This window comes from Rutilus rutilus (genome assembly GCF_951802725.1).
Source record: "Rutilus rutilus genome assembly, chromosome: 23".
NCBI classification, from domain to species: Eukaryota; Metazoa; Chordata; class Actinopteri; order Cypriniformes; family Leuciscidae; genus Rutilus; species Rutilus rutilus.
In genome coordinates, this window is record NC_140233.1 from 4,078,420 (window position 1) to 4,100,041 (window position 21,622).

The following is a 21,622-nucleotide window of genomic DNA, read 5'->3' on the forward strand; positions in this document are numbered from 1 at the left end:
TCTGTACCTTCTGCAGGACATCGAGGGCGGTCAGGACTGCTTCTTGAAGACTTGTGAGCACAGCCTCGGTGTAGGAGGGCAAGATGAACGGCGAGGAGTCTGAACTTATGGGGACCGACACGGCTCCATACAGGATCACCCCCAGCTTCTTGAGATCCTCCATGCTGAACCCTCCTGCGATGTGCTGGTACAATGCTGGGAAAATCTGTATTAGTGCCGTCAGGAAAGGCTGGCTGGGTACGAACACTAGTTTATCTGGTCCACCACTAGGGGGTCGCGTGCACTCGGTTCCCACCCGGTACCAAGTGTTCCACGCTGACCACCAAAGAGCCGAGTCGTCGATCTCTTCTCCAGGTGGCGGAAGCGAAGGCTGGACGCCGTAGCGCTGGGCTAGTCGTTCTGCGAGTGAATCGGATCGGATTAGGGGTCTTCCTGGACCAGAACCTTGAAGAGACTCCATAAGGACAGAAGGAACGTCCATAGCTGCGAGAGCATCGGGTTTATCCGTGTCTTTAATGGGCGTGACGAGCTGGAGGATCTCCTGGAAGCTCTTGAGGGCGGCGAGGGAAACTTCATTGTTCTTGCTGAGGGCAGCGGACTGGATGTGGTCCAGAAGAACTTCCCAAGCTTTGAAAAAGTCACCTGCAAAAAAAGCAAGAATCAAATTCTGAGATCCGTCTTTTAATCCGGATCCATTGAAAATGCCGTTTTTTTTTGTTTGTTTCAAAAAGCTTTCTTTCCTCACTAGCATTTTCCAAATGTTTCTCGGCCATACTGAAACGAAGCAGGCACATATCGGTATAAACATAGGCCCTGTTTACACCTCGTATTAAGATGTGTTTTGGTCGATCGGATCGCAAGTAAACGAGGCAGACAAATGCCCGTTTTAATCCGTCTCTTCTGTCCACTTTCAACCACTTCTGTCCTGATTTCTTCGAGGGGAGGGTCTGTGGGCGGGTACATGTATGGACTTTTTCAGATCTGTTGATCTAATGGACGGAATAAGCTCACGCAATTTACATATGAACATGACTGGAGACGACTGAGAAACACACGGAGAGCATCAGCTTTAGTTTCTGCTCTGACAGCCACAAGATCACGAACGCTATAAGTGTGTGTGTGAGTAATCAGGAATGGAGAGAGAACATTGTGCTTGGTACGTTTTTCTTCTTCAAACCAAACTTGGGTCTCCAGCCGACAAAGTTTAAATCCCGTCTGGCTCGAGCTCTTCCCATAATGTTACGCATTAGATCAGTAGACGGAGAGAAGACGGTCTTTTGTGGCTGTTTGAACACATTCGACCACATGAGCGTTTACACTACGAAAGCAATCCGGTCGAATGCGTTTTCTTCTACCTCTGGAAGTGGTTGAAAGTGGACAAGCTCAAAACCTTTTAGACCTCGTTTACACCTGTATTTAGTGTCGTCCACTTGTGATCCGATCGACTAAAACACCTCTTATAGACAAAGCGACCATAGATATCTATCAGTACAATATGCGTCACATGACTAAACATACATCAAATACCTCCGTTTTCACAGTCCAAACTACAACTTGGGAGGTGTCTTCAAAAAGCTCAAAAAAGGCATCTCAGTGTGGACGGAAGGCCAAAATGTGTCAAACCACAAATTATTCAGACACCAGATATAATTTTGTATTTCTTTTATTAGCAGGAACCTATAGTTCATTTATGTAAGTGAGGATAGCAAAATAAATGAAACTGTGACCTATTATACCCCAAAATTCTTCATACAGTGACTACCAGTAACATTTGGGACCATAAATGATCCAGACACTTTGAGCTGATCATGTTTTGCTGAAGTGTTTTGTCTTTAATTGCTAATGCTCTTTTTACACACAGACTGAACAAAATGAAGCATTGCTTGGTCACTGGTTGAGCTAAACTGGTATTATCTAATTGTGTAGTTAAATTCAACAGCTGACAGATATTCAACATAATTCATGTGTGAGACAGTCTAACAGAAGGACGGACAAAACCAGTCAAATATCAACTGAGTTCTGCTCATATTTTATTACCATTTTATAAACTAGCCTATAGTGAATAATGTGAGAAATGTTGAAGGTGTTGGAATAAATTTTGTTTTGACTGCAGCTGTTTTCAAATATATCTGGATTAGTGTAGATTTGCCTTTGAGAACCACATCTTCCAATGCTTACCCAGCTGCTGGAGCAGATATCTCCTGGTGTTGAAGATCCGAGCTACGCCCGCGAGCGTCAGAACCCACGTTTCCGCCCACTGCTTCTCTGCCGTGTCGCGCGAGTGGTGGATGAGGATATTTCCCCCTCCAGATTCGATCTTCTCCTTGTCGGCCGTGGTGGAGGACTTCCTTACACAGTTCAGCAGATGAAAGAGAACCTGCGGAGCAATGTTTCCGTCATTAGCAACAATTACAATGCCATTGGGTTCATTTTAGAGATGCACGATATATCGGCCAACATATCGGTATCGGCTGATATATGTTCATTTGAAATGTTATTGTTTTGGCCTGATAAGAAAATTTGGCCGATATGTTAAAGGGATAGTTCACCCAAAAATGAAAATTAGCCCATGATTTACTCACCCTCAAGTCATCCTAGGTGAATATGACATTCTTCTTTCAGACGAATACAATCAGAGTTATATTAAAAAAATGTCCTGGCTCTTCCAAGCTTTATGGTTTCCAACCATTAAGGCAGTGAATGGTTTCTGTTTTGAAGTCCATAAAAGTGCATCTATCCATCATAAAAGTGCATCTATCCATCATAAAAGTGCATCTATCCATTATAAAAGTGCATCTATCCATCATAAAAGTGCATCTATTCATCATAAAAGTGCATCTATCCATCATAAAAGTGCATCTATTCATCATAAAAGTGCAGCTATCCATCATAAAAGTGCATCTATCCATCATAAAAGTGCTCCACACTGCTCCGGGGGGTTAATAAAGGCCTTCTGAAGTGAAGCGATGACTTTGTGCAAGAAAAATATTCATATTTAACACGTTACAAAGTAAAATTCTAGCTTTTAGAAGGCCTTTATTATCCCCCCAGAGCCGTGTGGAGCACTTTTATGATGGATAGATGCACTTTTATGATGGATAGCTGCACTTTTATGATGGATAGCTGCACTTTTATGATGGATACATGCACTTTTATGATGGATAGCTGCACTTTTATGATGGATAGATGCACTTTTATGATGGATACATGCACTTTTATGATGGATAGATGCACTTTTATGATGGATACATGCACTTTTATGATGGATACATGCACTTTTATGGACTTCAAAACAGAAACAGCCATTCACTGCCATTATAAAGCTTGGAAGAGCCAGGACATTTTTTTAAATAACTCTGAATGTATTCGCCTGAAAGAAGAACGTCATACACACCTAGAATGACTTGAGGGTGAGTAAATCATGGGCTAATTAAAATTTTTGGGTGAACTATCCCTTTAAAGTCAATAAATAATGGATTATCCCCTCAGCTGAGACATTTCAGATGCGCACTGTTCAACATGATGGTTTTTAATGGCTTGAAATATGATTGGAATCACTTCAAAAAGGAAAATACGGTTAAGTGCAGCGCAAGTCTGTCATATACATATAACATAGTTTGGGACATGGCTTTTAATGGTGAGACTTTTGTTTTTGTAATCAGGCTCTCAAAAATTATATAAACATTCAGATTTAGATTTATCAGCCAATATATCGGTTATCGGCTTTTAAATACAAAGAATTATCGGTTATCGGTATCGGCAAAAATGTTCATATCGGTGCATCCCTATTTAATTTTGTCACTGGCCAAGTCTGATCCAGTACCTTCCAAACTGGTCAAATGTGTTTTCAACTACTTCTGGAAGCTCAAAACATTTTAGACCTCATTTACACCTGTATTTAGTGTCGTCCACTTGTGATCCGACCAACGAAAACACTTCTTATAGACAAAACGGCCATAGATATCTATCAGTACAATATGCGTCACATGACTAAACATGCATCATTTTTTAAATACCTCTGTTTTGGAGTTAGATTTATCGGCCAATATATCGGTTATCGGCTTTCAAATACAAAGAATTATCGGTTATCGGCAAAAAAATTCATATCGGTACATCCCTAGTTAATTTCGTCACTGGCCAAGTCTGATCCAGTACCTTCCAAACCACAATGTTCCAGGTCGGTGGTTGCAGCAGCGTCCCGTGAGCAGCAATGGTGGAGAACATGGTTTGCCCTGCGCTTTTCCTCACAGCCGGCCGTGGGTCTACGCACAACTCGCCTAGTTTGGAATACAGGCACAACCACAGGCAGTCAAAGGGCGGCGCCGGGTGGAAGGGTCGGTTCAGAGGTTCTCCTTTATCTTGGGCCTGTTTCAGGAGAACCGCTTCCTCCTTTTCCAGCTCCTCTGTAATGGCTTCTCCCCTTTGGAAGAAGTAATCTGAGATATTCCACTGCAGAAAGTGGAGAAAGAGAAGATTTTCACTCAGTCTACTCATCTATCCAAAGGAACTTGACATGCAGGTAACACTTTACGATAAGGTTTGTTAGTTAACATTAGTTCATGTATTAACTAACATGAGCTAACAATGAGCAATTCATTTGTTACTGTCTTCGCAATGTTGAAATTAATATTAACTAAGGTTAATAAATGCTGTAGAAGTATTGTTCATTCTTAGTTCATGTTAACTAATGAACCTTATTGTAAAGTGTTACCGATTTTACTAGCAACACTAGCGGTAATCCTGACCAGAAGGCCGATAGACGTCAGGCTGATGTTCAGCTCCTGGTTCTGGAGCCCAAAGCTGCCGGCTACATCCACCACAATTTGGAGGCACATGCAAGGCATTGTGGGTAGGAAGTCGGTCACCACCAACTGCAGGCACTGGAACGCTGTTCGGATGAGGGATTCACTGTGGAATGAAAGATGCGTACAAATGAGACTCTCTCAGATCAACACTTTAAATGTGACTTAACTAGCTAAATCATAAAGGCTTCCTTGGTCAACTGGCTTCACAAGAGCCTGGTCCCTCTGGAAGCTGGTTGACCAAGGAAGTTTTCAGGATTGAAATCCAGCACAAACTAGCATAACCCAAACAGGACCATTGAAAATATTGGGACATTTACTGTTGTTCGGTACATTTTCATGGACGATATCTAGTCGCTGATGAACAGAAAGATGCTTGAAGAACAAAGTGGTGTGACATCATTTCAAACAAAATTAGACAAAAACTAAGTTTGTTAGAAACTTTCTGGGAAAGTTCGGCGATTACACAAAAAAACTTTGCCATGAGTATATTGGGGTCTGGTGCTCTTCTCGTGGACTAAAATGACAGAATTATTTTAAAATTTTAATAAAATGAATGTACTATGTATTAGTTTGATAATGTTTTTATTTCATATTTTGTATTTTTAGTGGATTTTACAGTACTATATTATATTTATGCAGTAGTTAAGTGAATCCATTTATTAACTTTTTGAGCACAGACCTGAAAATCTTTAGTGCACAGACTGAAGTTTGGTCTCTTTTTAAAGACGACACTTAACAAATTATTGCTAAAGTGACAAGTTTAAAAAAGTGAACTTAAAAAAAGTTATAGAATTTTACATTTATTGTTATGAAAAATGCACAAAAACACAATTAATTTTTTTTATGAGAAACATATATTTTCCAAAACACGTTTTACTCTAAAACTGTGAGAAAATCAACAAATTTAAGCTTGACATCTCAAAAAATTAGCTTTCAGTAAGATTTTGTTTGGGCGCAGTACCAAACGCTTCCACTAGATGAAATTCGTCATTTTTGACCGCGAACAATACAAGTGTGTCTATATTTCTCAGGACCATTTAACCTTTGCGAATCATGTCCATGATTTTTTTGTGTTCACACAGCAAGTGCCAAAACATTTTCCAAGTTTTGTACCATTCTGATGAAGTAAAAATTATCAATAAATAAAAACGTCAAAAGTGACCGAACAGCACCAGAGGATTAGGATGGTCTTTTCTACAAGGTCAGGCAGTGTGTGTCTCACCCCTGGTCGTTTCGGATCGCTCCGATGACCCCCAGTACCAGAGGCCATCCCGGTCCGAGACTGTCTCCCTGGTTCTGTAGGATCTGCAGGACACACTCCAGCTGTTTCTGTCGGATATCAGCGTGAAGGACATTGGAGAGCTCCTTCAACGGGTTCAGAAGCAGCAGCTGCAAACGCTGAGGAGGACAGGGGATCGGTTAAGTGTTGTCCAATCAATAACCAAAATCAAACTCTGAAGTAGGGCTGGGAATCGAATACTTGAGGTCAGGAATCGGATACTTGTTACAAAATTAAAATTTAGATTCCTCTTGTCGATTCCTTTGTGGGAATTTCAATACGACTTTAAACAATTCAAGCGAGAGACGACTCGCTGCTTTATGTGCTGCACACACATCCAAAACGTGCTCGCAGAAAAAGTGATTTTAAACCATTCAAGCCCGAGACGCTTTCAGTGCTGCAGGCGTGTGTAACTATACTGGGCAACTCTTAAAGTGACAGCAGCCTAATATTCCTGCTGCCGCCTCTATAATAACACTAATCAAACAACAAAAGACAATGTGAAAATTAACTCGTTCTTGACTGAATGACTTTTGTAACTATATTTGTAATGTATATTTTATTTATAAAGTTTCTGTACCTGCATACATAAAAATCTTAAAACGGTTTATTTCAATCGCGTCTTTGTTCAGTTGTAGCTATTTGTTGCGATTGCTAATTTTTTTTCTTCTTTTTTAATTACTGAGTGTTTACTTGCCTTTTAAAGGGGTGGTTGATTGTGATTTCACTTTTCTAACTTTAGTTAGTGTGTAATGTTGCTGTTTGAGCATAAACAACATCTGCAAAGTTACGACGCTCAAAGTTCAAAGCAAAGCGAGATATTTTATTTTACAGAAATCACTTTTTAAGGACTACAACAAACGGCTGGTAGAGACTACACGAGCTTCCTCCCGGGTTAGTGACATCACCAAGCCCAAAATTGACATAAACCCCGCCTCGCAACAAAGGGCTCTATATGTCTCCGCTAAGAACGAGCTCTTGAAGCTCCGCCCCCTGTGCCGGGAGCAGCAGCTCATTTGCATTTAAAGAGCCCACGCACAAAACGATGCATTTTTGCTCACCCTCAAAACGTGACAATTTTAACATCCTATAAAAAATCATCTGTGGGGTATTTTGAGCTAAAACTTCACATACACACTCTGGGGACATCAGAGACTTATTTTACATCTTGTGAAAAGGGGCATTATATACCACACCTTTAATAATGCTTGAAATATATTCAGCTAGAATTAAATGTTTTGCTTTAAGACTAAATGTGAATGTTTTTTTTACCTTATTGGAATCGAAATTAGGAATATTCCGATAAGAATCGGAATCAATAAGCAGAATCGAAATCGATAAAATTCAAACGATACCCAACCCTACTCTGAAGTAGCACTGATCTGAGAAGATCCGACTGAATTATTACCTGGTTTTGGGACAGCGGTGGCTCGTGTTTGTAGGAGAGTCCAGCTTTGATCAGCGAGGTAATGGCCTCTGCACCCCATTCTCTCATACGAGTGTTAGGATGCTGACACACCTGACAAAGATAATGGCATAACAGGCTTCATCTTCTTATGCAATATATCATTTCGTTATAATTTTCTTATGATTTTGTGGTGAAGTATGAGCGCATCGGGTGAGATTCACCCAATAATGAAATACAGACAGACATATCAAACATAGCAAATGGAGGGTGAAAATAACATCAACACAAGAAAAAAAGCAAAGCAATAGATATTGGTTATAACAATTTTTTTTGTAAAATTATGCAAAATATAAATAGACTGATTTGCAAAATATTCATAAATTATATTCGATTTTTTTTTAAGATCACAAGGATTTGGAGTGTGTAGATCACAGATCGGTGTGTTTTTTTTAATGTAAAAGTAAACCAGATGATCAAATAATCTCAAAATAATGTGGCCATCTTGAAATCACAGTTAGAAAGTCCTTTCACCCAATGCATTAAACTCTATGGAGCAAAACGTCAAGCGTCTATTTAAACTTCTTTTATTTCTACTCTATTACTTTTGACTTTCTGAAGTTGCACAACACAAAGCTGAAGGTATGAAATAACATTCTGAAAATAATTATCATAGCCGTTCTGTGATCTGGGTTTCAGTGTGCAGCACAAGACGCTCGATGCGAGTCATGTGACCGCTAAGATCATTATGAAAACAAAAACATCTGATTAACGCAACAACAAAAACATGAAATGAAACAAAACGCAGGCTGATTTGAAAACAGACGACTTCAGACAGACCGATTTAAGAAGAGGGGTCACAACTCAAAGAGAAGGATTACTGAAGTTAGAAAGAAAGTTTGGCACTTACCTTCTACAAAACAGACATGTCGCAAAAGACAGAGAAGGGAAAAAGACGGAATAAGACAACATGAGGACATCGTGCTTTACCATATATATATAAATATATAAATATATATATATATATATAAACTACAGAAGAAGTGTGAGTACAGCAGACAAGGACAGCAAGTACAGAGCAGACGGTTTAGAGCAGCTCGTTAATATTAAATATTAACATTTCAGAATAGGGCTCATCTCGTTACAACAGTTATTTACTGTAATTAGTTGTACTGATATTAGTAAAATTTGTTTCAGCAATATTATTAGTATTTCGAGACCCTGAAACAATATTATTAATGATTAGAGCTGAAGTACACAGAAAAATAATGCCAAATTGTGTAAAATATAAATAAAACCAATGGACAAAGACACCTTAAACTAAATAGAATATATAAATAAAAATAAAAATAAAAAAATAGACAACTTCAAAACTTAACTGTATAAATAAATAAATAATAAAATGATTTAAATTAAGAAATAATATATGCATAATAAATACATATAGAAAATAAGCTAAACAGATGGACAAAGACGACTTTAAAGCAAACCAGTATTTATAAATTAAGAACTAATATACATAACAAGTCAATTAAATAATTTTAAATAAATGATACATACCAGCAAATAAATAAATAAATATAAAATATAAATAAGACAAATTGACAGACAACTTCAAAACTAAACAATATAAATAAAAAATTAAGCAAAATAAATAGATAAAGATGACTTCAAAACAATAAATATGTATAAATATAAATAAATGATGTATATAATATATAATAAAAACATTAAATAAATAAATAAATATAAAACAAATGATCAAAGGCAACTTCAAGCCTTAAAACGGTCTTAAAAAAATATTATTATTTAAATAATGATTTCAAAACGAGGAGCTGCATTGTTTTGATTGGCCCCTGGTCTCACCTCCAGTAGATGAGCCGTCAGCGGCCTCCAGAGAATCTCGATCCGGTCCATGTTCACCAGTCCGGTCTCTAACAGTTTGGCCACCGCAAACAGAGACGGCTCCTGAGAGAGAGAGAAACATGATGAAATTAATCTGCAGTTGGCTTCAGCATCATTGCCTCGAAACACTCCGACACCCGTCTCCACGGTGACCCCTAGTGCACAGAACAGTGTAAATGCAACAAAAACCCAGGCCAAACATGCATAAAAACACCTTCTACAAACTAATGCAAAAATGTTATTGAAAGTAAAATATTTCAAATGCAATTATCTAATCATCTTATAAGATTATCGAGTGTCTATATGTTCGTGTATCAATTGTCAGGGTTTGTTTTTATTTGTTCTATGATTGGTTCAGCTAAACAGGCCAATAAGAGACTTTTAACTACCATTATTCATTTTAATTATACTAATGTCTAATTAAAACGTCTACAAATGTATAAAACTGATCAGAGATCAGGTAAACCCCACAGACACTTGTTCACTGGTTCTCAGTGACTCCTCATGATTCATTTGCACCCAGCGGTGAACCATTGAAATTTCGAAGTGCTTCGAAACAGACGTAATGAAGCCTCGTTTTCTGAAATCACGTGACTCTAGCAGTTTGATGCATTCGGAACAAAATATTCGTAAAGGCTTCGAAGCTTCATGAAGCAGTGTTTTGAAATGGCCATCTCTAGTGATTTGTGCTGTTGTGTGTTTGCTACAGTGTGTTGCTACAGCTAGCTAGCCTGTTGCGTGCAGTGTGAATTTTGGCTTTGAGTTGATAAGTGGCAGTCAATCTCATTTCCTTTTTGTATATTTGGTTAAGTATTGTAAATATCTTAGTTATTATCTAAGTTATATCTTAGTAAAGTATTGTAATTTATCTTGTCCACACTTGTAAGCTGTAGGGGGTGAGTGACATTTCTTTTGTAAATACTGTTTTCTCCTGTTTTTCATTAGATAGGGAGATCATTTATTGTATTTTTAGATTATTTCCTTTTGATAGGGAATTAGGAGTTTGTTTGGTGTTTTGGCCTTTGCTCATCCCTGAAGTTGTGCTTTCATTTGTGGTTTTATAAATAAAAGTGTATAAAAGGATCTTTGGTTGCCAATTCCAGTTTATGTTGCGGCCTCACCATAACATAGCATAACATAACATAACATAACGTAACGTAACGTAACGTAACGTAACGTAACATAACGTAGCATAACGTAACATAACGTAACAATGTAGCATAACGTAACATAACGTAGCATAACGTAACGTAACATTACAATGTAGCATAACGTAACATAACGTAACATAACATAACGTAACATAACGTAACAATGTAGCATAACGTAACATAACGTAACATAACATAGCATAACGTAACATAACATAACGTAACATAACGTAACATAACGTAGCATAACGTAGCGTAACAACGTAACAATGTAGCATAACGTAACATAACGTAACAACGTAGCATAACGTAGAATAACATAACGTAGCATAACGTAACCTAACATAACATAACGTAACAACTTAGAATAACGTAGCATAATGTAACATAACGTAACATAACGTAGCATAACGTAACATAACGTAACATAACGTAGCATAACGTAGCATAACGTAGCATAACAACGTAACATAACAATGTAACATAACGTAACATAACATAACATAACATAAAGTAACATAACATAACGTAACATAACATAACGTAACATAACGTAACATAACATAACGTAACATCTGAAGGACCATCAGGTCCAATAAACGACGCACCTTGTTGTTTCCGTAAGCCATTTCCATGGCCTCCATGGATAAAGAGCACAGGGCGTTAATCAGGTGATGCAGAGAGACGTCATCCAGGTATCTACAATCACACACAACACCATTCAATTCTACAATCGATCTATGCATGGAAACACGACTTATCGAAACAATTGCACTCTTTAAAAATGTATTTGACATTAAGTATCAGTGACATCATGCACTATATGCATTATTTCTATTCTGACGTTCTTACTGTGAGCTTTCAAAGAGTCTGGAGAGGATATTTGATATGACGGGTAGATCGGTCATCACCGCCGTGGTCAAAACCTGCGACAGAAAAGAAATAAACTCAATAATTTACTCTGCATTTCATATTATTATTAATATTGTTGGCTCTTTCGGATAAAAGCGTCTGCTAAATGCATGAATGTAAGCATTTGGCCTGTGGAAATATAAGATGTCCCAGTGGGTTGGCAACATTTTTGGACTTGTTTCAAGGCACCTGAGCATTTCTGCACAATATCTTCAAATAACAAGGACGAAAAATGCTGCTGCTGACTCAGAAAGTGCCCATGATGTGCAAAAATAACACTGTCACTTATTATGCCCCCTAATAAAAGCTGTTGTCTTGCCACTTGCCTATGGTGCACATTCTCCTCAGAGATCACCTAGATCTTCATCTCAGCTGTTATTAAATGTCCCGAAAGCTCGTTTGAAAACAAAAGGAGAGCTTCTCCCACATTAAACGTTTTTAAAGCTTCAATTAAAACCTACCTTTTTTCTCAAGCTTACTAGTAACTCGGTTTTATTTTGTGTGAATTTTTTAAATGCTATGCAGTTTTTGTGATGTTCCAGGTTATGACTATCATTTGCTTATTATACATTTTCTGTTTTTATTTTTTAGGGTAGAATTTTTGACATGTTCTGTTTTACTATGTGTGTATTTTTGCTTTACTTGTGAAGCACTTTGGTCAACATTTGTGTTGTTAAAAGGTGCTATATAAACTAACTTTGACCTTGACCTTGATGAGAGAGGCTGTTTTTACAGGGTTCCCACACCTTGGTAACCTTCAAATTCAAGGACCTTTCAAGGACTTTCCAGGTCCGATACCCTCAAATTCAAGAACTTAATGTGGGGACACATTTCAAGAGAGAGTAGCATTACATCGTTTCAGCGGTGTGTCTGTGAAACGTTGAGGTGGGCTATCATTGTAGTAGTTTCGTGCACATCATGGCAACGTATAACAGAAAGTACCTCACGCGGGAAACACTTGACGTAAAGTGTAAATGCGCATAACTAACGTAAATCAAGCAAGCTAGTATCCACAGGCCACGAAGTGTTGGTGAAATAACACATTAGCGGACTGGAGGAAATAATATGGAATTTTTTCCAGAAAACTTCTTGCACAAAATAAATTCAAGCACTTTCAAGGACCTGTATCTGTATCTACACCTGTATCTATGTGTGTTTATTTTCTAAAGCTTTCCAGGGCCTTGAATTATTTATTTTTTCAGATTCACAAACTTTCAAGGATTTCAAGGACTCGCTGGAACCCTGTTTTTACCGTGCTGGGACCCTCCACGGCCCGACCGGGCTTCAGAACTCCTCCAACAGCCGGTTTCAGACCCAGAATCCACACCAGATGCTTAGAGGGAAAAACAGACGAAAATGAGTCAAAAAAAGAAGGAAAACCTGAACTCCCCCTTTATTTTCAAATAAAGAAATATTGTACTATTGCACTAATATTGTTCTGTAAAATAAAATTTATTTTATTTATTAAAAATAATTTTTTTTTACATAACAACATATATATATATATATATATATATATGTAAATGCAATACTAATATTTATTGCGGTCTTAAAGGGATACTTTTTTGGAAATAGGCTCATTTTACAACTCCCCGAGAGTTAAACAGTTGAGTTTTAACCGTTTTCGAATCCATTCAGCCGAACTCCGGGTCTGGCGGTACCACTTTTAGCATAGCTTAGCATAGATCATTGAATCGAACAAGACCATTAGCATCTCTCTCAAAAAAATGACCAAAGAGATTCAATATTTTTCCTATTTAAAACTTGACTCTTCTGTAATAACATCGTGTACTAAGACCGACGGAAAATGTAAAGTTGCGATTTTCTAGGCTGATATGGCTAGGAACTATACTCTCATTCCTGCATAATAATCAAGAAACTTCGCTGCCGTACCATGAGTCCAGCAGGCGTAATGATATGACGCAGCGCCTGAAAATAGGTCTAATAGGTTAGACAAACTTAGTCCCGGTCACGTTGGAAGTTACCGAGCTGGGGACTATTTTCAGGCGCTGCGTCATATCATTACGCCTGCTGCACTCATGGTACGGCAGCGAAGTTTCTTGATTGTGTTGTTGTTTTGATACTGTATAAATACGAAAAAAAAGTCACATCCCTGTCAAATGAACAAACATATATTTCCGTATCACACAGCTCTCTGGATTGTGATTGGTTAATAACTGGTCGCACTTGTACCTGTAGTGTTGCTAAGACCAGCTGCCATGAGGTTCCCAGATAAGCCCCGTGACAGTGAGCCAGATTCAACAGCGTCCGCATGCACTGGATGTTCTTCGCTGTGAGCTGACAGAGACACAGAAGGGTAAAGAGTTTTAGTTCGCATGGAAAACCATGTAGTTGCACTGTAAGAAACATAAACGTGTTTTACCACAACGGTGCCCTGCGGCTGAGCGGTGAGCGGCTGACCGACTGCTACAACCTGCTGGTGCGATTCACTCGACGGACTGACCATCTGCACACTCTGACCCTGGATGGAGTACACTGAACACACACACACACATTAAACTGCATACATTTATATACACAAACGCCCTAAAGCTTGCAGCTAGTAGCTCAAACAGAAGAGCTAGCAAAGCCAAGGTCATGTGTTCGACTCCCAGGGAAAGCAGAAACTCATAAATTGTAATGTAAAAGCATCCGCCAAACGCATCAATGCAAATGTAAGTTAGTGAGATACACTAAGTAATTAATTTTTTTAGCAGAACACTTAAACTGAAAACACAGAAAAGTTTATTTAAAAATCAATTAATCAATCAAATTAATTTAATAATCAACACTCAAATAAAAGCTAAGCATTTAAATTGTTTTTATCTTAACTTTTTATTGATATAATAATGCTTCTACTCTGTGGCTGTGGTGAAAACCTGTTTTCATGACAGAATTATTCAAACATACGTCCAACAATAAAGACAACAGGTTATGTAAAAATATAATGAATATGTAATATAATGCATATGTTAAATACAATTCCCCCTTTCTAATTATTTATGCCAACGAATATATGATTTGCACACATTTCCTGCCATGTGGATCATTCAAATGAATCCATTTTGTACATTTTATATTTATATTATATTATAATATATTATATTCATTTGCAAAACGTATTGTATGCTACTTTATTTATATAATATATGTATTTATATGAAAAATGTATTGTATAATACTGTTTATATAATATAATATAATTAATATAACATAATATAATATAATATATTAAAATATAATATCATATAATATCATATATTCAAATATAATATAATATAATTATATTATATTATATTTCTAATTAAATGTCACCATTTTGGTCAATGAATTTGACCCTGGTTTCGGCCAAAACTGAAAGTTCATAATCTGCTTCTGAATATCTGCTGATTCTGTGTTGTATCTGCTGTGAACATCAGCATGCGCTGGTCTCGTACCTTTATTGGCGAGGTTGGTGGTGTTGCTGCTCAGGATGGTGAGAGCGTAGTGAGGAGGGAGAGAGGCTTTACAGATCGCCGTGATGAAAGCGTCCCGCGGCGTCACCAAACCCAGACGGCCACACAGAGACGCCACACACAGCTCCGCTTTCAGGATGTTCTCTGTGGCCGCCTCGTCCGTACTGACACACACACACACCGAACATCATCAGGACAGGCAGGCTCTGTGACTAACATATGCTAAATAAGGTGTGCGTGAGTGAGTGTGTGAGTTAGCGAGCGTGTGAGTGAGCGAGCGAGCAAGCGTGTGTGTGTGTGAGTGTGAGTGAGTATAGTGAGAGTGTGTGAGTGAGTGAGTGAGTGAGTGAGTGAGTGAGTGAGTGAGTGAGTGTGCGTGCGTGAGTGTGCGTGCGTGTGTGAGTGTGCGTGAGTGAGTGTGTGTGTGAGTGAGTGAGTGAGTGAGTGAGTGAGTGAGTGAGTGAGTGAGTGAGTGAGTGAGTGAGTGAGTGAGTGAGTGTGTGAGTGTGAGTGTGTGAGTGAGTGAGTGAGTGAGTGAGTGTGTGTGTGCGTGTTGTGTGTACCTGGCGTCCAGCAGCAGTGAGAGAGCCGCTAGTAAGCCGCACCAGCAGGCGTTCACCATTTCCTCCCAAACCTCATGAGCCACTGCAAAACACACACAGAGTCATTACAGGAACACAACAGACTGTTACACAACAAATACACATCACTGATTCTGGCATATACAGACCCTTTCCAAAAAATTAGAATATCATGGAAAAGTTTATTTATTTCCATAATTCCATTCAAAACGTTAAACTTCCATAGATTATAGATTCAGGGCCCACAACTTAAACGATTTCAAGTATTTAGTTGTTTATTTGTACATAATTTGGGCTTCCAGCTCATAAAACCCACAAAAACAGGATTTAAAAAAATCTGAATATTACATGAAATCACACAGTAATTACACAGTGGTCATGGTCATTGAACCAGGTTTTGGTTCTTTTGGCAGTGTGGGCAGGTGCAAATCCTGCTGGAAAATGAAGTCAGCATCTCCATAAAGCTTGTCTGCTGAAGGAAGCATGAAGTGCTCTGAACATGTCCTGGTAGACGGCTGCGCTGACTCTGGATTTAATAAAGCACAGTGGACCAAAGTCCTCTTTTCTGATGAGAGCAAACTTTGCATCTGATTTGGAAACCAAGGTCCCAGAGTCTGGAGGAAGAATGGAGAGGCACACAATCCAAGATGCTTGAAGTCCAGTGTGAAGTTTCCACAGTCTGTGTTGGTCATCGGCTGGTGTTGGTCCACTGTGCTGTCCACTCAACGCAGCCGTCTACCAGGACATGTCCAGAGCACTTCATGCTTCCTTCACAAAGTTAGTAAGTTCCAAAGTCTTACGGGGTTGGAACAACACGAGGGAGAGTAATTACTGACAGCGTTTACATTTTTGGCTGAACTAACCCTTTAAGCGTTTTCAACCCAAGCCGTCAAACTGACGTCATCAGAGAACGAACGCCGTTCCAGACCAGAAGTAACTTTTCAGATTTTGATTTAAGATTACCACGACAAACTGTTTTTTTCTTCTTCTGAGTATTAACTTGCACGGATTAATTGTCCACCACAAGACTAGTAATATGCGCTAACAAAGTAAATAGGGTCAATTGTGATTTCATGCCGACTTTAAAGTGAAGTCAGCACACACACTCACTGGGTTCCTGAGGTGGAGACGACACAGGCTCCGCCTCCTCTCTCATAGCCTCTTCCTGTTCCTGTTTGGCGAGCTCTCTCTCGATCATAGTAGTGATGCCCCTCACCAGATCCAGCAGAGCGCTGAACGCCACAGACATGGCGTACCCTTCAGGGATCGAGGGCGGCTCCACCTTATCCAGCATCTCCAGGCTGAGGAGAAGCACATTAGTTACAAACACCAACAGTCGCAGGGAATCCGCAGGGTTTGCAAAATCAAAGTTAAGGCATTTAAGACCTGCATGAATAGAAGTAATACCATATGGGCGGGGTGAGGCAATGTCTTCGGTCTACCGAATAAAACTGAATTTAAGACAACCCTCATCCTCATCTCTATCAAAATGATGCGAAACCCTAAAATTATACTTTTTTTTGTCCAGAAAGCTTATTTTATTTCATTTTGATAATATTTTTTCTTATTTACAATGCAATTTTGGGGGATTTTTATTTTATTTTCTATTTTATTTACCTTTAAATTACTAGATTTGATCAATAAATAATAAATAAATAGTAAATTAAGCACATTCCTCACATTCTTTCAAATTAAATTCAAAATAACTCACAATTTAATGCATAAACCTGTTAATTCAGCTCAAAATATCTTACATTGGGTGTCTTTGTCGACCTCTTGTGGAAAAATAATAATATAACATGATATTTCATGACTCTAGATGGCCTTATAGCTCTTTATGGAGCAAATGAGGAGTTCCGCTGGGTCCTAAAGTCAGCTTACTTCAATATGTTTTGTGTATTCGTGGTTCAAGTGCGTCAAAAGTGTTGTGGTCTTGGACCCCTCTGATGAACACTCGATTTTTCTAATAAAAAAAAATAAAAAAAGCCCAGAGGGAAGGATGCGGTTAAGGACCGTGAGTGGTTGATGGTCACTCACTAGGTGGCTTTGGCACTGCCCTGCACGCTGACGGTCATGAGGGGGATCCACATGCCCCGGTACTCAAACGCTGCCTGTGCGTTCAGACCCGCTCCGGCTCCGGCACCGGGACCCTGAGCAGACCCCTGAGAACCCGACGCCGACGCACCTGAGGGACACACACTCCGACTGTTACACGAGACAACCAGCAAGTGTGTGTGTGTGTGTGTGAGATAGAGAGACTGTGTGTGTGAGACTGTTTGTGTGTGTGTGTGTGTGTGTGTGTGTGTGTGTGTGTGTGTGTGTGTGTGTGTGTGTGTGTGAGAGAGAGAGAGAGACTGTGTGTGTGTGTGAGAGAGAGAGAGACTGTAGGTGTGTGTGAGAGAGAGAGAGACTGTGTGTGTGTACGTGATTGTGTGTGTGTGTGTGTGTGTGTGTGTGTACGTGAGTGTGTGTGTGTGTGTGTGTGCAGCTTGATGACCAGCGGACACACACGCTCCTTCAACAGGAAACTGAACTCCTGATGCTGCAGAGACGGCACAAACATGGAGGTTAGGGAGCGATCGGAGGGTCAACAGCTGGGGAGTGTGTGTGTGTGTGTGTGTGTGTGTGTGTGTGTGTGTGTGTGTGTGAGAAAGAGAGAGAATGAGTTAGAGTGTTTGTGTGAGACTGTGTGTGTGTGTGTGTGTGTGTGTGTTTTAGTGTGAGAGAGAGTGTGTGTGTGTGTGTGTACGTGAGTGTGTGTGTGTGTGTGTGTGTGTGTGTGTGTGTGTGTGTGTGTGTGTGTGTGTGTGTGTGTGTGTGTGTGTGTGTGTGTGTGTGTGTGAGACCTGGAGGCGTGCTGGTGGATGAAGTGTTTCCTGTGCTGGGGAGGATGAAGAGGGACTGGATGAAGGAGCCCAGAGCGTTGACGATGTCTCTGAAGACTTTGGTGGAGTGTTGCTTCATGTCATACGACTGACAGAAAGACCTGCACACACACACACACACACACACGGTCATCAGATCTTTATGATCTCCAGAAGAAGTGAAATATCTCATGACTGCCAGCAAACCCAAAACATTATGTTGTAAAACTTGTTTTTAAATGATTACGTATGGATGGGGATGTTTAGGCACGTCACGCAAAGAATTGTGATGCAATTGATAATACATTTTTTCTCCCACCCCTATTATTAAACCCATAAAATATTACATTAGTATTACAAGACCTATCATAAAACATTCAACACAATTTTAGGTTAAAATGTATATGAATCTATAAAGGAAAGAGTTTTATTAGACGGTATACAAAAAGAGGCATTTTTAGTCACGCTTCACTAGTTTAAATGGTTCTGTGGTGAAATTTTTAAAAGTACAAATATTCTAGAGAGTGTGTGTGTGTGTGTGTGTGTGCTCACCGCAGTAAATGTGGCTGAACACACAGTCTGTGAACGGACTCCACGGCCACGGCTCTTAACCACTGCGGCTTCTCTCCGTCCAGAAACTTCACCAGCAGAGACAGGAAGATCTCACACTCCGTTACCTGCAACACACACACACACACACACACACAATGACAGCTGTAAACGCAGAAATCATTATTTCACAACACACCGATGCATCCAAACATCATCAGCAACTGCAGTGTTTGAACTCGAGAAAATGTTTCCCAGTGCAGAAACGCACCGCAAACACACATATGAAAATGCATGTGCAATAAGAAGCATTAAATAAACTAAAGATTTTAAAGGGGTGAACTGGATTTTCGTGTTCACTATTATGAGCACATTAACATATGGCAGCCTATACTTGCATATCAACACCTTTTTATTATTTGTGAACATTATGCAGTGGGTAGCCAATCATAAAAGAGCTAATTTACAAAATTTTATTTGCAAATTTTTAAGCAATTTTAAAGCCACTCACCTCAGGTGAATAGGGTAAGAAAATATGTAACTAATTAATATCACCTTATTTTCCCAGTTGATTGAATACATTAAAAATTGCAAATGTTTTTTTGTATGGCAAGTTTTCTGAAATGTTATGTGTAAATGATGCTTATCTAATTTAATATGCACCAATTTACATACATTTCCATAACAGAAATCTGATCATTGGATAAAGCCAGATTCCAAACAAAATCATTTTGTTGACATCAAAGGTTTTGGATCTCTCTTTTTCTCACTCTATGAATCAGAAAATCCTGAATAAAATCTAAAATCTAAATAAAGTGGGGTAAGAAAAATAATCTTAATTGAAACGGAAACAAGATTTTATTTCTTACTCCATTGGCGGATAATTTTTCTTGTTTTAAGCAAAAACTCACTTCATTTTAATTGTTTTCCCCCCATAAAAGAAGACATAACATCTAACAGCATTTTACTCATCTAGTAAATGCATTTTGATTTAAGTATTTCGACTGGAAACAACACAAAAATACTGAGTAAGAAGATCATTTTTTCAAGGTTTCTTGCAACCAAAAAGTCCTAATATTTCATTCATAATGGGCATTTTTTTCAGTGTGTGTACGGGCCGTGAGTGTGTGTACGGGCCGTGAGTGTGTGTACGAGCCGTGAGTGTGTGTACGGGCCGTGAGTGTGTGTACGGGCCGTGAGTGTGTGTCTCACCAGCAGGCTGTAGAAGTGTTTGATGAGCACTGAGACGACCCGCAGCAGTCTCATGCAGATTGGGAAATACGGTTTCTCCACGGGAACCGGAGACGCCGCGCTGGAACAGCTGCCCTGCCGGAACTTGATGTTGGGAGAGAACAGCTTGATGACCAGCGGACACACACGCTCCTTCAACAGGAAACTGAACTCCTGATGCTGCAGAGACGACACAAACATGGAGGTTAGGGAGCGATCGGAGGGTCAACAGCTGGGGAGTGTGTGTGTGTGTGTGTGTGTGTGTGTGTGTGTGTGTGTGTGTGTGTGTGAGAGAGAGAGAGAGAGAATGAGTTAGAGTGTTTGTGTGAGACTGTGTGTGTGTGTGTGTGTGTGTGTGTGTGTGTGTGTGTGTGTGTGTGAGAGAGAGAGAGAATGAGTTAGAGTGTTTGTGTGAGACTGTGTGTGTGTGTGTGTGTGTGTGTGTGTGTGTGTGTGTGTGTGTGTGTGAGAGAGTGTGTGTGTGTACGAGTTAGAGTGTGTGAGTGTCACTGTGTAAGTGTGTGTGTGTCACTGTGTAAGTGTGTGTACGAGTTAGAGTGTGTGACTGTGTAAGTGTGTATGTGAGAGAGTGTGTGAGTGAGTTAGAGAGTGTGTGTGGGTTTATGTGTGTGAGTGAGTTAGAGTGTGTGTGTGTGTGTGTGTGTGTGTGTGTGTGTGTGTGTGTGTGTGTGTGTGTGTGTGTGTGTGTGTGTGTGTGTGTGTGTGTGTGTGTGTGTGTGAGAGTGTGTGTGAGTGTGACTGTGTGTGTGTGTGAGAGTTTGTGAGTGAGTTTGTGTGGGTTTATGTGTGTGGGTGAGTTAGAGTGTTTGAGAGTGTGTGTGTGTGTGTGTGTGTGTGTGTGTGTGTGTGTGTTTGTGAGGGTTTATGTGTGTGGGTGAGTTAGAGTGTTTGAGTGTGTGTGTGTGTGTGTACGAGTTAGAGTGTGTGAGTGTGACTGTGTGTGTGTGTGTGTGTGTGTGTGTGTGTGTGTGTGTGTGTGTGTGTGTGTGTGTGTGTGTTTGTGAGGGTTTATGTGTGTGGGTGAGTTAGAGTGTTTGAGTGTGTGTGTGTGTGTGTGTGTGTACGAGTTAGAGTGTGTGAGTGTGTGTGTGTGTGTGTGTGTGTGTGTGTGTGTGTGTGTGTGTGTGTGTGTGTGTGAGACTGTGTGTGTGTGTGTGTGGTCATCTCCTCTTGTTTATTTGTATCATCCTCTTGTTGTGTTTTCATCAGGATGTGTGGTGTTTACCTGCAGGAAAACTTCAGGAAAGTCGTTCAAAACCGATTCCAGCAGCTCTAAGCCGAACGTGCGGGTCATCTCCGTCATTCCCACTAACCAGTAGGGGGCGTCGGCGTTCACCAACTGACACAAATCCTACAGAAAAGGGCATTTATATGTACGGTTCAGCACGAGTCCTTTTATTATAACCAACAAAGTATAAACGTGACGTCAGAAACACCAGCCATTTCAAAGCGTGTGTTTGAGACT

General features: G+C 39.6%; 1 protein-coding gene across 4 annotated transcripts in view; it reads right to left on the reverse strand.

Moving 5' to 3' along the window:
• mon2 (MON2 homolog, regulator of endosome-to-Golgi trafficking) overlaps window positions 1–21,622 on the reverse strand; it is a 50,175-nt gene that overhangs the window by 16,865 nt on the left and 11,688 nt on the right. For all 4 annotated transcript variants that reach the window (XM_084396277.1, XM_084396276.1, XM_084396278.1 and 1 more), the window contains exons 7-26: window positions 21,383–21,508; window positions 20,119–20,316; window positions 18,910–19,034; window positions 18,340–18,479; window positions 17,531–17,678; window positions 16,604–16,794; window positions 15,476–15,557; window positions 14,895–15,076; window positions 13,841–13,953; window positions 13,651–13,755; window positions 12,710–12,790; window positions 11,398–11,471; window positions 11,154–11,244; window positions 9,356–9,457; window positions 7,493–7,603; window positions 6,028–6,203; window positions 4,746–4,908; window positions 4,156–4,449; window positions 2,179–2,377; window positions 8–642 (exon numbers count right to left, since the gene is read on the reverse strand). In XM_084396277.1, the coding sequence (XP_084252403.1) occupies window positions 8–642; window positions 2,179–2,377; window positions 4,156–4,449; window positions 4,746–4,908; window positions 6,028–6,203; window positions 7,493–7,603; window positions 9,356–9,457; window positions 11,154–11,244; window positions 11,398–11,471; window positions 12,710–12,790; window positions 13,651–13,755; window positions 13,841–13,953; window positions 14,895–15,076; window positions 15,476–15,557; window positions 16,604–16,794; window positions 17,531–17,678; window positions 18,340–18,479; window positions 18,910–19,034; window positions 20,119–20,316; window positions 21,383–21,508 (3,336 nt within the window). The remainder of the gene's footprint in view (window positions 1–7; window positions 643–2,178; window positions 2,378–4,155; window positions 4,450–4,745; window positions 4,909–6,027; window positions 6,204–7,492; window positions 7,604–9,355; window positions 9,458–11,153; window positions 11,245–11,397; window positions 11,472–12,709; window positions 12,791–13,650; window positions 13,756–13,840; window positions 13,954–14,894; window positions 15,077–15,475; window positions 15,558–16,603; window positions 16,795–17,530; window positions 17,679–18,339; window positions 18,480–18,909; window positions 19,035–20,118; window positions 20,317–21,382; window positions 21,509–21,622) is intronic.